We start from the raw sequence: 13249 nt of genomic DNA, 5'->3' as shown, positions 1-13249 counted from the left end.
TTTAGCAATTACATTTACTTTTGATACTTAAGTATATTTAAAACCAAATACTTTTAGACTTTTACTCAAGTGGGATTTTACTGGGTGACTTTCACTTTTACTTTACATTCATTTTCTATTAAGGCATCTTTGCTTTTACTCAAGTATGAAAATGAGGTACTTTTTTCCACCACTGCCAATATTGTAACATTATTATAACATAGCCTGCTGGGTTAGAAAGAAAAAAGTGGCCCATTTTGTTGTCCACACTAAATCAAATACAATCCAGGGGCCACAGAGCAAATTATTGGTTGACTCTGTCATTGTTTCTCTGACTGTCTTGCTCTCGCTCTCACTCTCTCGCTCTCGCTCTCTCTCTCGCTCTCTCTCTCTCGCTCTCGCTCTCGCTCTTGCTCTCGCTCTCTCTCTCAGGACAGCCACTGAGAATGTCTACACGCTGCTGCAGCCCCCTCTTTCTGCTGCCAGGGCAGGCTCTCCTGGTGAGGGGGGTGATTTGGAGGAGCCAGTTTGCCTGCAACCAGTGCAGAGCATACCACCACAGCCTGGCATGCCAGGTAGCAGACACCCCTTCTACTCACTCAGCCAGGTACAGTATATGCTGTATCACTTGTGGTACAAAACACTCCCCCTATTTTCTCTGCTCCTGCACGGCAAGAGGTACCGGTGCATCAGGTCTGACACCAACAGGCTCTTGAACAGCTTCTATCCCCAAGCAATATGACTGATAAATAGATTACAAAATAGCTACACTGACTATCTGAGGGCCCTACACACCCATATACACTGTCTCTATGCACACTCACAGGGCCCTACACACCCATATACACTGTCTCTATGCACACTCACAGGGCCCTACACACCCATATACACTGTCTCTATGCACACTCACAGGGCCCTACACACCCATATACACTGTCTCTATGCACACTCACAGGGCCCTACACACCCATATACACTGTCTTTATGCACACTCACAGGGCCCTACACACCCATATACACTGTCTCTATGCACACTCACAGGGCCCTACACACCCATATACACTGTCAATCCAACACACACTCACTCCATCGTTTGCTCTCTCACACATAATATGCACATACATTTATACTGACTCTACACACCCGCACACACACTCACATATAAGCTGCTGCTACTCTGTTTATATTATATCCTGTTGCCTGATCACCTTACCCCCCCCATACATATCTACTTCCATCACTCCAGTATCCCTCCACATGTATGCTTGCTTACTTACATACTTATTTTATTGTGTATTTCCTATTCTTATTTTTCATGTTTTTTTTCTCAATGTTACAGTCTTATTGATTATTGCATTGTTGGGTTTTGAGTTTGCAAGAAAGGCATTTCACTGTACTTGTTCATGTGACATTAAAACTTGAACTCGTACTGGTTGATGAATTCATGATTATAATATCTCTTCCCATCTTTCCTTTGTATTTTTTTACAGCAATCAGAGCTAGAAACAGAACACGAGCAACCTGCAGATATAGACAGACAGGTGGACAGACAGTGGACAGAGGACAGACAGTGGACAGAGGGGAATCACACAGTCAGAGAGAGGACATTAATAAGACCGGCTGACAGACAGGCTGAACAGCACTGGCCAGAGGACAAACCGTCAGACAAAACATGGACAGAGGGAAGAACGGCAGATAGATATTGGACGGAGAGCAGGCATGCAGATAGACACATGGAAAGACAGTGGACAGTTGACAGACAGTTTGATCAAGATAGACAGTGGACAGTGAGCAGACAACAGACAGACAGAACGTGGGCAGAGGGTCGACCAAAAGACATACAGATAGACAGACAGTGGATAGACAGCAGGCAGTCAAGCAGACAGACTGACAGACAAGACCAGGGACGACATCTGGCTCAGAGACCTCTGCCCCCTTACCCATCAGACAGGACTCCATCACCTAAAAGTGAAGCTGACTCTCAGAAAAACATGGACAGACAGAAGTACTCTGACACACAGACGGACAGACACCTGCGCTCAGACACTGCTGTAGGACAGGTGGAAGGGTGGAGGGGTGGAGGAGGGGTTCCCCCTGGACGGGTCTCTACGAGTGCATCTAAACCAGACCCTCCTTCCCAGAGCAGCAAACCCAATCTGTCCAAACTGAGACAGAGACATCTACAGGAGAGCTCTGGTACTGCACCCTTCTCTTACACACGTGTTGATTTAATTAATGCATCTGTTTCATTATTTATAATATTGTAGAGTGTGATATTATTGCTCAATCTTTATCTTCTGGTGCAGAGGAGGAAGCAGGCAGAGGGAGGGATGGTGGAAGAATGGAAAGGAAAGAGAGAGAGAGAGACCGAGATGCTGAGGGACAGCCTCCTCCCATTTCTGAAAAGGTGTCTGTCTTTTCATATTCTCCTGGCTGTCTTGTTTATGTGAATACATTAGTATACTGGTGGATATATGTGTGGTTATGTTTAGATATTAATTTATCATTTTATTGATTTTGTGCCCCATTTATTTTCAGCCAAAGACATCATCCTCTGTGTCTTCTCCAAATGAGTATACCAATGAAATGCCGATCCCGCCTCCTGCACCATCTGCATTCAGAAAGCCATTGCTGGGATTGGCGTACAGGGCTGTCAGCCAAGGTATTAACAAATTAAGCCAATATAATTTTGTCATTATAGTCAAAGAGTATGACAGTGTACAATTGACTGTGGTCTATGGTGTGCAGGTGAGGAAGCAGTGAGGCCTCAAGCCCCCGTGAAACCCCAGAGGAACAGAAAGGCTATGTCTTGTGACACAGGTACACCTGTCTATCTATCTGTCAGCCTGTCTGTCTGTCTATTGTCCAATTGTGTGTGTGTGTGTGTGAATTAATGTGTCTCATGATCACACCCTGTATGACTGTTACCTTGTATTTCCTGTTTTCATTTACCCCAGGCACTGACAGGGATATCCCTAATAATCTTGAGAAGCCCTCAGATCGCAAACCCCCTGTGAAAAAGCCTAGACTACCCCAGAACAGAAACAAATCCTTGGACTATCCTGGTATCTGTCTTTCTCTCTGTATGTGTGTGTGTGAGTAAATGTGAGTATGTGTTTCCTCTCATACAATATGCATAAAAACAGCTACATTTCTTGGGATACAGCTAAGTTTGTGTGTGTGCGTGTGTGTGTGTGTGCATGCTTTTTTGTTTCAGACTAAAACTAAGCAACGCTTTCAATCACCTTCGGTCGGAATAGAATTCAAACATGACTTCGTTGTTGTTAATTATCTTAACAAATCGTGTTTTATGAGATTAATCAGGCATGTCTCTCGTTCGGTTCTATTCCAGACAGTGTCAACTTAGCGTCTGGTAACAGCAAGCTGTTGTGATGGCGATGGAATTCAGCTGATTCAGACTGACCAGCCAGAGGGTTGTCATGACAACTGGGCAGCATTTTGTCCAATGTGAAGAGGAGGGAGATAGGAAGGAAAATCTAGACTAGAGAGAGAGAGGGGACCCAGATAGAGGGGGAGGGGAAGATAAATGGCTGAGAGTGGTAAATGATAAGGACATCGCCAACCATCACTTACCTACTGCATTATTATTGGAACACACACGGCCTATTACTAGTCTGTCTCTGTCTGTACCTTGCCTTCACTGTCTGTTTTCCTGACATCTCAATGAAAACCTGCTGAACTGTTTTGCAGCTATTCAAAATTGTAGTTTCTACTTTTGAACATCAAATTCACTGTTGTCTGCACTTAAAGAATTGCCAAAACACTGTCATGCTATATTGCCAAGGGGCCAAACATTGGAACGTTGTTATTATCATCATTCAGAGTTGCACTTTATTTTGTATTATTCATATACAGTGCCTTGCGAAAGTATTCGCCCCCCTTGAACTTTGCGACCTTTTGCCACATTTCAGGCTTTAAACATAAAGATTTAAAACTGTATTTTTTGTGAAGAATCAACAACAAGTGGGACACAATCATGAAGTGGAACGACATTTATTGGATATTTCAAACTTTTTTAACAAATCAAAAACTGAAAAATTGGGCGTGCAAAATTATTCAGCCCCTATACTTTCAGTGCAGCAAACTCTCTCCAGAAGTTCAGTGAGGATCTCTGAATGATCCAATGTTGACCTAAATGACTAATGATGATAAATACAATCCACCTGTGTGTAATCAAGTCTCCGTATAAATGCACCTGCACTGTGATAGACTCAGAGGTCCGTTAAAAGCGCAGAGAGCATCATGAAGAACAAGGAACACACAAGGCAGGTCCGAGATACTGTTGTGAAGAAGTTTAAAGCCGGATTTGGATACAAAAATATTTCCCAAGCTTTAAACATCCCAAGGAGCACTGTGCAAGCGATAATATTGAAATGGAAGGAGTATCAGACCACTGCAAATCTACCAAGACCTGGCCGTCCCTCTAAACTTTCAGCTCAAACAAGGAGAAGACTGATCAGAGATGCAGCCAAGAGGCCCATGATCACTCTGGATGAACTGCAGAGATCTACAGCTGAGGTGGGAGACTCTGTCCATAGGACAACAATCAGTCGTATATTGCACAAATCTGGCCTTTATGGAAGAGTGGCAAGAAGAAAGCCATTTCTTAAAGATATCCATAAAAAGTGTTGTTTAAAGTTTGCCACAAGCCACCTGGGAGACACACCAAACTTGTGGAAGAAGGTGCTCTGGTCAGATGAAACCAAAATTGAACTTTTTGGCAACAATGCAAAACGTTATGTTTGGCGTAAAAGCAACACAGCTCATCACCCTGAACACACCATCTCCACTGTCAAACATGGTGGTGGCAGCATCATGGTTTGGGCCTGATTTTCTTCAGCAGGGACAGGGAAGATGGTTAAAATTGATGGGAAGATGGATGGAGCCAAATACAGGACCATTCTGGAAGAAAACCTGATGGAGTCTGCAAAAGACCTGAGACTGGGACGGAGATTTGTCTTCCAACAAGACAATGATCCAAAACATAAAGCAAAATCTACAATGGAATGTTTCAAAAATAAACATATCCAGGTGTTAGAATGGCCAAGTCAAAGTCCAGATCTGAATCCAATCGAGAATCTGTGGAAAGAACTGAAAACTGCTGTGCACAAATGCTCTCCATCCAACCTCACTGAGCTCGAGCTGTTTTGCAAGGAGGACTGGGAAAAAATTTCAGTCTCTCGATGTGCAAAACTGATAGAGACATACCCCAAGCGACTTACAGCTGTAATCGCAGCAAAAGGTGGCGCTACAAAGTATTAACTTAAGGGGGCTGAATAATTTTGCACGCCCAATTTTTCAGTTTTTGATTTGTTAAAAAAGTTTGAAATATCCAATAAATGTCGTTCCACTTCATGATTGTGTCCCACTTGTTGTTGATTCTTCACAAAAAAATACAGTTTTATATCTTTATGTTTGAAGCCTGAAATGTGGCAAAAGGTCGCAAAGTTCAAGGGGGCCGAATACTTTCGCAAGGCACTGTATATGTGGCTAAGCTGGACTAAAGAAAGGAATTTTACTTTATTCAAATGTTATGCATTTTGACTGCTGTGAACATTGATTGCCATGTTTGAAACTTAAAAATGAGTTGTTGCTTATTATTAAATGAAACTTGATTATTTCTATCTAGTTCTGCTGTCATGGACTGAAAGGTAATATATTTTAAGAACAATTCAATTGAAATATTATGTATGAGTATACTGTATGAATGAATAAAAATGCTGTACTGGAAGACACATTGAAAATGTTATATTTTTTATGGTTTGGTTCATAATAGGATAATGAACAGGTAAATTATTTCCACCTTCCAAGCTGCATTCATTATGCCTTAACCACAGTAATACCACACTGGGTTATATTATCTCAACCAGCAGAGTGGCATCTACAGTAGGTCTCCTGTAATTCTCTCTAACAGCAGGTGGCGACCAACCACAATGAATGAGAGGAGGACCACTGCCAGAAAGACTCATAGGCTGCGTTCACACAGGCAGCCCAATTCTGATCTTTTTTTCACTAGTTGGTCTTTTGACCAATCGGAACAGCTCTGAAAAAGATCGGATGTGAAACAATCTGATGTGATTGGTCAAAAGGCCAATAAGTGGAAAAAAATTCAGAATTGAGCTGCCTGTGTAAACGCAGCCTATTGAATACCAAACACATGAGCTGCTGTGAAGTCTTGCTGGTTGCCATTAGCAACCATGTCATGGCCTTATTTCTAAAGATGGTGGAATGAGTCAAATATTGGCTTTGGCGGGCTGGTGTGCTAAGTACGCTGTGATGCCAGGAGACATACTAACGAGTTATGCATATGGAAATTAATAAGCTGCTTCTATAAAATGTCACTAAAAATTTAAAAGATGCTTCTCATAAATCTCCCACCCTGCCTAACTTCTTATATTGAGGTTGGAATGAATGGGCGGGCGGGGAGCCGACTGAGAAAAGACACTGGATCTTATATTGATCTCTTTTATCATTGGCTTTCATGCACTTGCCAGTTAATCATCGTAATTAGAGACATGAACACTTACTTTAATATCCTGTCTTGGACATATTGACTTAATTTGACTGTCTGGGTTCACTGTTCAACCATCTCTCAATACGAAGGGAAGTATTGTATTAGGTTCATTTTTATTACTAACAACTTATACCAAAAAATGTTGTAGTTCCAAATTAAATACAGCAGGTTATCAGGACAGGTTTGGTACCAACAATAACTTGATCATGTTGAGTCAGGATGACAAAGTATCTATTCGAGAGTATCTGTTGTGTGTTTGTACTTCCCTCTTCCAGTTGTTGGGAAGACACATCATCCATAACAGGAGAAGCCTGTATCAATCCTACCCAGAATGATTATTTTACCTCTACCAAGCAACATAATCACATATCATACAGAGTACTGGGAAAGGGAGAGAACATGTGTAGGTAGAGCAAAGGGAGTAGCATGGAAATGAAAGGGATGGAAGCAGAGCAATGTGCACACTGTGCAGCATCTAAACATCTTTAATCCATTTTAGCCCCTGTACTGTATAGCTTGAGGAGGGATCTGTGTAAAAAAAAAACAGGATAGACAAAGGGACAGACCCACAGACACATTAGGGTAATGGATACTGTACTGTATACTACACCAAGTTCATGAGAAACACAGACAACACAAAGAATGTTGTAGAAGTTAGATAGACACCAATACAGAGATATGTATTCAGAAACACTGACATATGCAGGGGAAAAATATACGGTACATACAGTACATTTTTTCCTGTACCTCTACTGTACACACACAACCATAGACAAAAAAAAGACTAGGTAGGGCTAGAATGTTCTAAATGGTTCAGGCTCTCCCATAGTTCTCGGAGTATACCATCAAATCATATATTGTGGTGGGCAGGGCAGGTCCTTGTCGTTCTGCCGCCATAGGCGAAACCAAAAAATGCACCCCCTGCAAAACTGGAACAGTCCCAGTTTGCAAAATAATGTTGAAAATACGTATTTTCCAGACGTTGAAGTTAAGTTCAATTTAAGTTTTGAATGAAAGGTGAAAATATATTTGACATATGTTTAAAATACATATTTTCCAGGACGTTGAAAAGGCATCTTTCATGACGTTGGAAAATACATATTTTCTAGAAGTTTAAATCAAGTTAATTTTCGGCTCTGAATTAAAGTTGAAAACACTCATTTTCTGGATTCTCAAAATACATATTTTACAGACGTTGAAAATATGTAGTTTCCCAGATGTTGAAATCAGGCAAATTTTTGGTTCTGAATGAAAGTTGAAAGAAAGTCATTTAAAGATTTTTTAAAGTGTAACCTTTATAATTGGTTCAATTTCGTCTGGACCGGACAAAAAAACAATGTCTGTGCATGTGGAAATCAAGGCCAGTCTGGAACTGCACCAAAAAAAGACGTCCAAAAGTCTTCGGCTTTGGTCAGTGCTTACTGAGGTGTTGCCTGAAATGACATTTTATGAATGCTCATCAATGTGGTAAGCGTTCCATTTGTAAAACACTGAAAAACGATGTCCAAAAGACTTCGGCTCGTGCTTGCTGGGGTGTAGCCTGCCATGTAGACCCGCAATGGAAATGTAAGAATGCCAATCCATGTAGTAGGCTCACCGTTTGTAAAACAGGCCATTACACTGACTTTATTAGTCCTGATTCCAGTGACTAATCAATTTGGCTATTTACGTTCTGAATATCAGTTACCCAACTTTATCAGGAGTTATCGCGAGCCTATTTGCAATGTGTTTACACAGCGGGAAATGCAGAAGTATTTGGTTTTTCGCATTGATCAGCTGGTCAAATAATTAAGGATACAAACTTGAAACCACTGATCATGACAATGGGGTGAAACTCCTGGACAACAGTTGTGATTGTCTATTCCGTATTGTCCATTTTACTTTGACCTGTCCTGATTTTAGGACGTTTGTTAACATGGCAGCGATTTTTTATTTGATTGAGCACAATTTAGTTTACACTATTTGGTCGGAGAAACCTGAATGATGTAAAACGTGTCCTTCTAATTACATTGTCATACATGATATCTCCAGCCTGTAGATTACAGAAAATTAGGGGGGCAGAATTATGCGAGGTTTTATGTGTTGTTGTTGGAGGTGCGTCTTGGTCAATTTAGCTCAGAAAACACCCGCTCACAATCCTGCCTAATGAGCAAATGAGCACCGTGGTGGTGGGTGTTGTTTTCTGGAATTCCAGGCACTCTGTATGACACAGTCTTTCTGAGTTGGTTTCATAAGTAACTTCTGTTTTTGTCCTCTGCTTTGGAGTTTGTTTGACAGCCCATAGAAAGATGGAATTCAATTATCTGACTCTGAAGATGAACTCAGTGCTGTTGAGACACTTTGAGACATTTATTTTTTATCTGTGCCCATTCACTTGTATGGATACTTTTTCAAGGTTAAAATTAGCTAAATGATCTGGCAAAGGCGTTAGACAATTTATGCTGTAAGAAAAAGTAGAAAAAACGAATTTTAAATGAATTATCACTCAATATAAGATATTTAGGTATGCTTAGATTTCATGCTTTGCAGTGTTGGCACTTGGCTTGTTATTAGAGAGCTTTGGGTTTGAACAAATAGGCAACCTAGTTCAGGTTCAAGTTCCTCATTAATAATTTCTGACAGTGCAGTGTCTGTCACTGCTAAGTGGTAGTCAATAATAATAATAAGAAACATGTCAATGAAAAGGTTTAAATTGGTTCCCTGGCTAACAGTTTATGAAAGCTCGGGGATTATATGACGAGATGCAGTTTAATGTAATTATAACCATGTCTGCTAAAGGTCAGGAGTGAGCTGTTCACCCCGTTGTCATGGGAACTGTCACCCTAATGACAGGCATGACTGCCTTTAGGGCTACATCAGAGCCCAAACAGCAGCCTCTTTTAGATCTGCCCACGGTTTACTGTAACTTCCACTGTGTTGTTACTCCAAGAGGGCCTCAGGGATTCCTTGTGTTTGGTGGTAGTGTAGCTGGGTATTACATCCAAACAATGGCAGAGAAGACTTGGGTTTGAAAAACCCTCCCCAATTCTATCATGTATTAATTCTGTTTAAACTGCCAGTAAAAAGCAATTAAAATTGCAATGAGCACGATTGTTAGATGCTCCACCTGAAACTGAAAAAAATGTGTCACCTCCTCATGCCCAGTTGTGTACCATCACCCGGCTTCTAGCAAATTACACTTTGTACCAATGTGTTTTTTTCATAATAGGGCTCTATACACCCATAGTAAAGAGAAATGTCAGCCTGTGACTGATGTGTGTGTGATTAATTGTGATCAATAATTTACAGTAGACATTATAGTGTGTGTCTGAGTGCCGCCCGTGCCCCCGCTGTGTCGGAGTCTGACAGGTCACACATGTGTGACTCACTCCACACAGAGCTGATGCCTTCTCAGCTGAAAAGACTACCGGTAACCACAATCATTATCAGGCTTTAAATACTGCTTTTACAATTCTCTGCAATTACTATTGAGTTCCTGTCCCTCTGTGTATATACAGTATTACCTTCAACCCCACATGTAGTGCCGAGCATTTGAGATGACCTTTTCTATCTTTTAAAACTTTTTCTCAATCGATTTGTCAAATCTGTGCGTTGAGTGTTGTAGAGTATTATGTGATTGTCTTAAAGGTATTTTAAAGATTGAAATATAGCTATACAGAATTAACCAAACGATCTCCCTAGCATTGCATTACAAGACAATAATGTGTGTATTAAATTTGATTTTGAGTGTTGAAAGGCTCTACAGAGTAGCATGAATATAGACCAGTGGAAGAGTGATGGGAGGGAAATATGAATGATGAAGGGAAGGGTGGAGAGATAGAGGAGGGAGGGAGGAGGAATAGTGAGGGGAGAGAATTAACAGATTTAGTGTCATCTCTCAGTCTGGGACAGGATCCAATTTATCGACCACCTTAATCCCTTCATCTTTTTCTTCCTCATCATCTCTGTCTACTCCATGTTTCTGTCTGTCTGTCTGTCTGTCTGTCTGTCTGTCTGTCTGTCTGTCTGTCTGTCTGTCTGTCTGTCTGTCTGTCTGTCTGTTTCTTTGTGTGTCTGTTTTTTTTAGTCATTCATCTATTCAGGTAGAACTAATGGTGATTTAGTGGTACAGCTGTTATATGCAAGTATCCAAATTAAAATGAAGAGTCGTTGCCCTGGCAAAAAGTGGCCAAGGTGAGTTGCAGCACATAATAGCACAGTCTGTGAGGAATACCCGACATGGAAGAGGTACGGATATTGGGGAAATAATTGTAGGGAAGTTTTAAAATGAGTGAAGTTAAGAATTTACACATCGAATAGAAACACGTATTAAAACCTACCGTGATCGTGATTAACATTGGAATGTGGTAAATAACTTAGTACCATTGATCTGTGTGGGGTGTAGACACTTCGGGGGGGGGGGGGGACTATTGACAGCTTTTGTCTACATTACAGATGGTTTATTAAAGTGCGGGTATCTGTTAATCTGACACCAGTTACAGAAGCAGAATCAGCTCTCTAATCCCTTGACTAGCCTGATAATCCCACTCACAACAATACTCAACAAGTGGTCACACATACACAGACACACACAAAGACAAACAATATACATACTATACAAACCAATGCCAGACAGCTCAGTTATAGTACTAGAACTTGTACTAGTTTTTTTTCCATTGGTAACTCTCAAGCCCATGAAGTGGGGTGAAATAGATTAATCAAATGTGGAATCTACCAGTAATATTGCACTATAGTAGTTTTATAAATTCATGCCAAACAATTACTGTTTTTGAGAGATGATATCAAAACATGCACTATGTCTGTGAGGAAAGGGGAGGGAGGGGTGGGGGAGTGAAGGAGGGAGACTTAAATGGGCTAGATACAGTAGGGTTTAACAGTTGAAGTGGTGGATTAGATCCCTTTTACAATAATAAGGAGATTGACAGACACAGACACACAAGGGATGGAGGGAGGGAGGGAGGGAGGGAGGGGGGAGGGAGGGGGAGGAGGGAGGGGGAGGAAGGAGGGTGGAGAGAGGGAGGGAGGGGGTGGAAGGAGGGTGGAGAGAGGGAGGGAGGGTGGGTGGGTGGGTGGAGGGAGGGAGGGAGATAAACGATAAACAACTGTTGCAACAGTGAATAATGGAGATCGATTTGGGGAAATAAATAAATATAAGAGGAGAACAAATTGCAAAAACTAAAGGGTGAAACCATTAATTATTTGTAGTAGAACATCATCTGACTCTTTACCTGACGGTTACTTGTGTTTCTTGTGTGTTTTTACAGTACAATGTTTTATTTAATATTGTTATAGGCACAGGATATATAGTAGGAGAGGGATGGACAAAATCAGTCATTTTCATGTCTAAAGCAGAAGAATAGGGGCACGGCAGGCTTTACTGGGTGCATGGGAGGTGAGATAGAGAGTGAAGGAGACAGATCCTGCGAGGGAGGGGGCCCCTTATGAGGTGAGACGTGTAAGCCTGCTGCTTGTAACAGAGTTAGCCAGGATAAGGACATGTATCTGTGGGATCAGAGGGAGTTAGAGGGAACCTCCAGACCACAGCGTCACACCATCTGTCTCAGTCAGTGCCCTGTTCTGTTAGAAAACAGGCCATGTTGCACTTTTAATCCCTCATGTTCAATGTTCCCTCTAATATTTTGCAGCACTGAGCAAACTGAGTGGAAATTTGTGAGAATACCCTTACAGTTTCAGACAGAAGCCAATAGGCTATTGTGGCTATTTGAGCAGAATGCAGGCCTACCAACAAAACCAATGGAGCAAATCCCATAACATTTTCACATTGAAATACACTACATGATCAAAAGTATGTTGACATCTGCGAACATCTCATTCCAAATTCATGGGCATTAATATGGAGTTGGTCCCCCCTTTGCTGCTATAACAGCCTCCACTCTTCTTGGAAGGCTTTTCACTAGATGTTGGAACATTGCTGTGGGGACTTGCTTCCATTCAGCCAAAAAAGCATTAGTGAGGTTGGGCACTGATGTTGGGCGAATAGGCCTGGTTTGCAGTCGGCGTTCCAATTCATCCCAAAGGTGTTCAGTGAGGTTGAGGTCAGGGTTCATTGCACATGGTGATCTTAGGCTTGTGTGCAGCTGCTCGGCCATGGAAACCCATTTCATGAAGCTCCCGACAAACAGTTCTTGTGCTGACAGTTCTTGTGCTGATGTTTCTTCCAGAGGCACTGTGGAACTCGGTAGTGAGTGTTGCAACAGGGAACATATGATTTTTACGTGCTATGTGCTTCAGCACTCGGCGGTCTCGTTTACACTTCACAATAACAGCACTTACAGTTGACCGGCAACTCTGGCAGGGCAGAAAGTTCACAAACTGACTTGTTGGAAAGGTGGCATCCTATGACGGTACCATGTTGAAAGTCACTGAGCTCTTCAGTAAGGCCATTCTACTGCCAGTGTTTGTCTATGGAGATTGCATGGCTACATTTTTGTCAGCAACATTTGTGGCTGAAATAGGCAAATCCATGAATTTGAAGGGGTGTCCACTTACTTTTGTATATATAGTATAGCTTTTGATTTCTATGCTATAGCCCACAGTATGTGGTGTTCAATGGAGGCCCACATTGCATGAGACTTTTAAAACGTTTTTTTTACATTATGATGAGCTTGACATTATTATTATTATTTTTTGTACTTGGTCTGTAACATCATTGGCCTAGACTGTAAATTGCACTGTACTTTGTTTTATGACGCAAGAAACCACTTTACTAAATAA

At 41.5% G+C, this 13249-nt stretch overlaps 1 protein-coding gene across 1 annotated transcript in view; it reads left to right on the top strand.

Moving 5' to 3' along the window:
• The window catches only part of LOC135511756 (capping protein, Arp2/3 and myosin-I linker protein 3-like), a 37239-nt gene extending 33456 nt beyond the window's left edge, over nt 1-3783 (top strand). The window contains exons 34-40 of the mRNA XM_064933229.1: nt 412-586; nt 1470-2180; nt 2288-2386; nt 2518-2641; nt 2728-2799; nt 2937-3044; nt 3332-3783. Of these exons, the coding sequence (XP_064789301.1) occupies nt 412-586; nt 1470-2180; nt 2288-2386; nt 2518-2641; nt 2728-2799; nt 2937-3044; nt 3332-3372 (1330 nt within the window). The 3' untranslated portion in view covers nt 3373-3783. The remainder of the gene's footprint in view (nt 1-411; nt 587-1469; nt 2181-2287; nt 2387-2517; nt 2642-2727; nt 2800-2936; nt 3045-3331) is intronic.
• Nucleotides 3784-13249: the final 9466 nt, after the last annotated feature.

Source organism: Oncorhynchus masou, chromosome 24 (assembly GCF_036934945.1).
Source record: "Oncorhynchus masou masou isolate Uvic2021 chromosome 24, UVic_Omas_1.1, whole genome shotgun sequence".
Lineage (NCBI taxonomy): Eukaryota > Metazoa > Chordata > Actinopteri > Salmoniformes > Salmonidae > Oncorhynchus > Oncorhynchus masou.
Note: the sequence above shows the minus strand (reverse complement) of the source record. Positions and strands in the feature narration are given on the sequence as shown.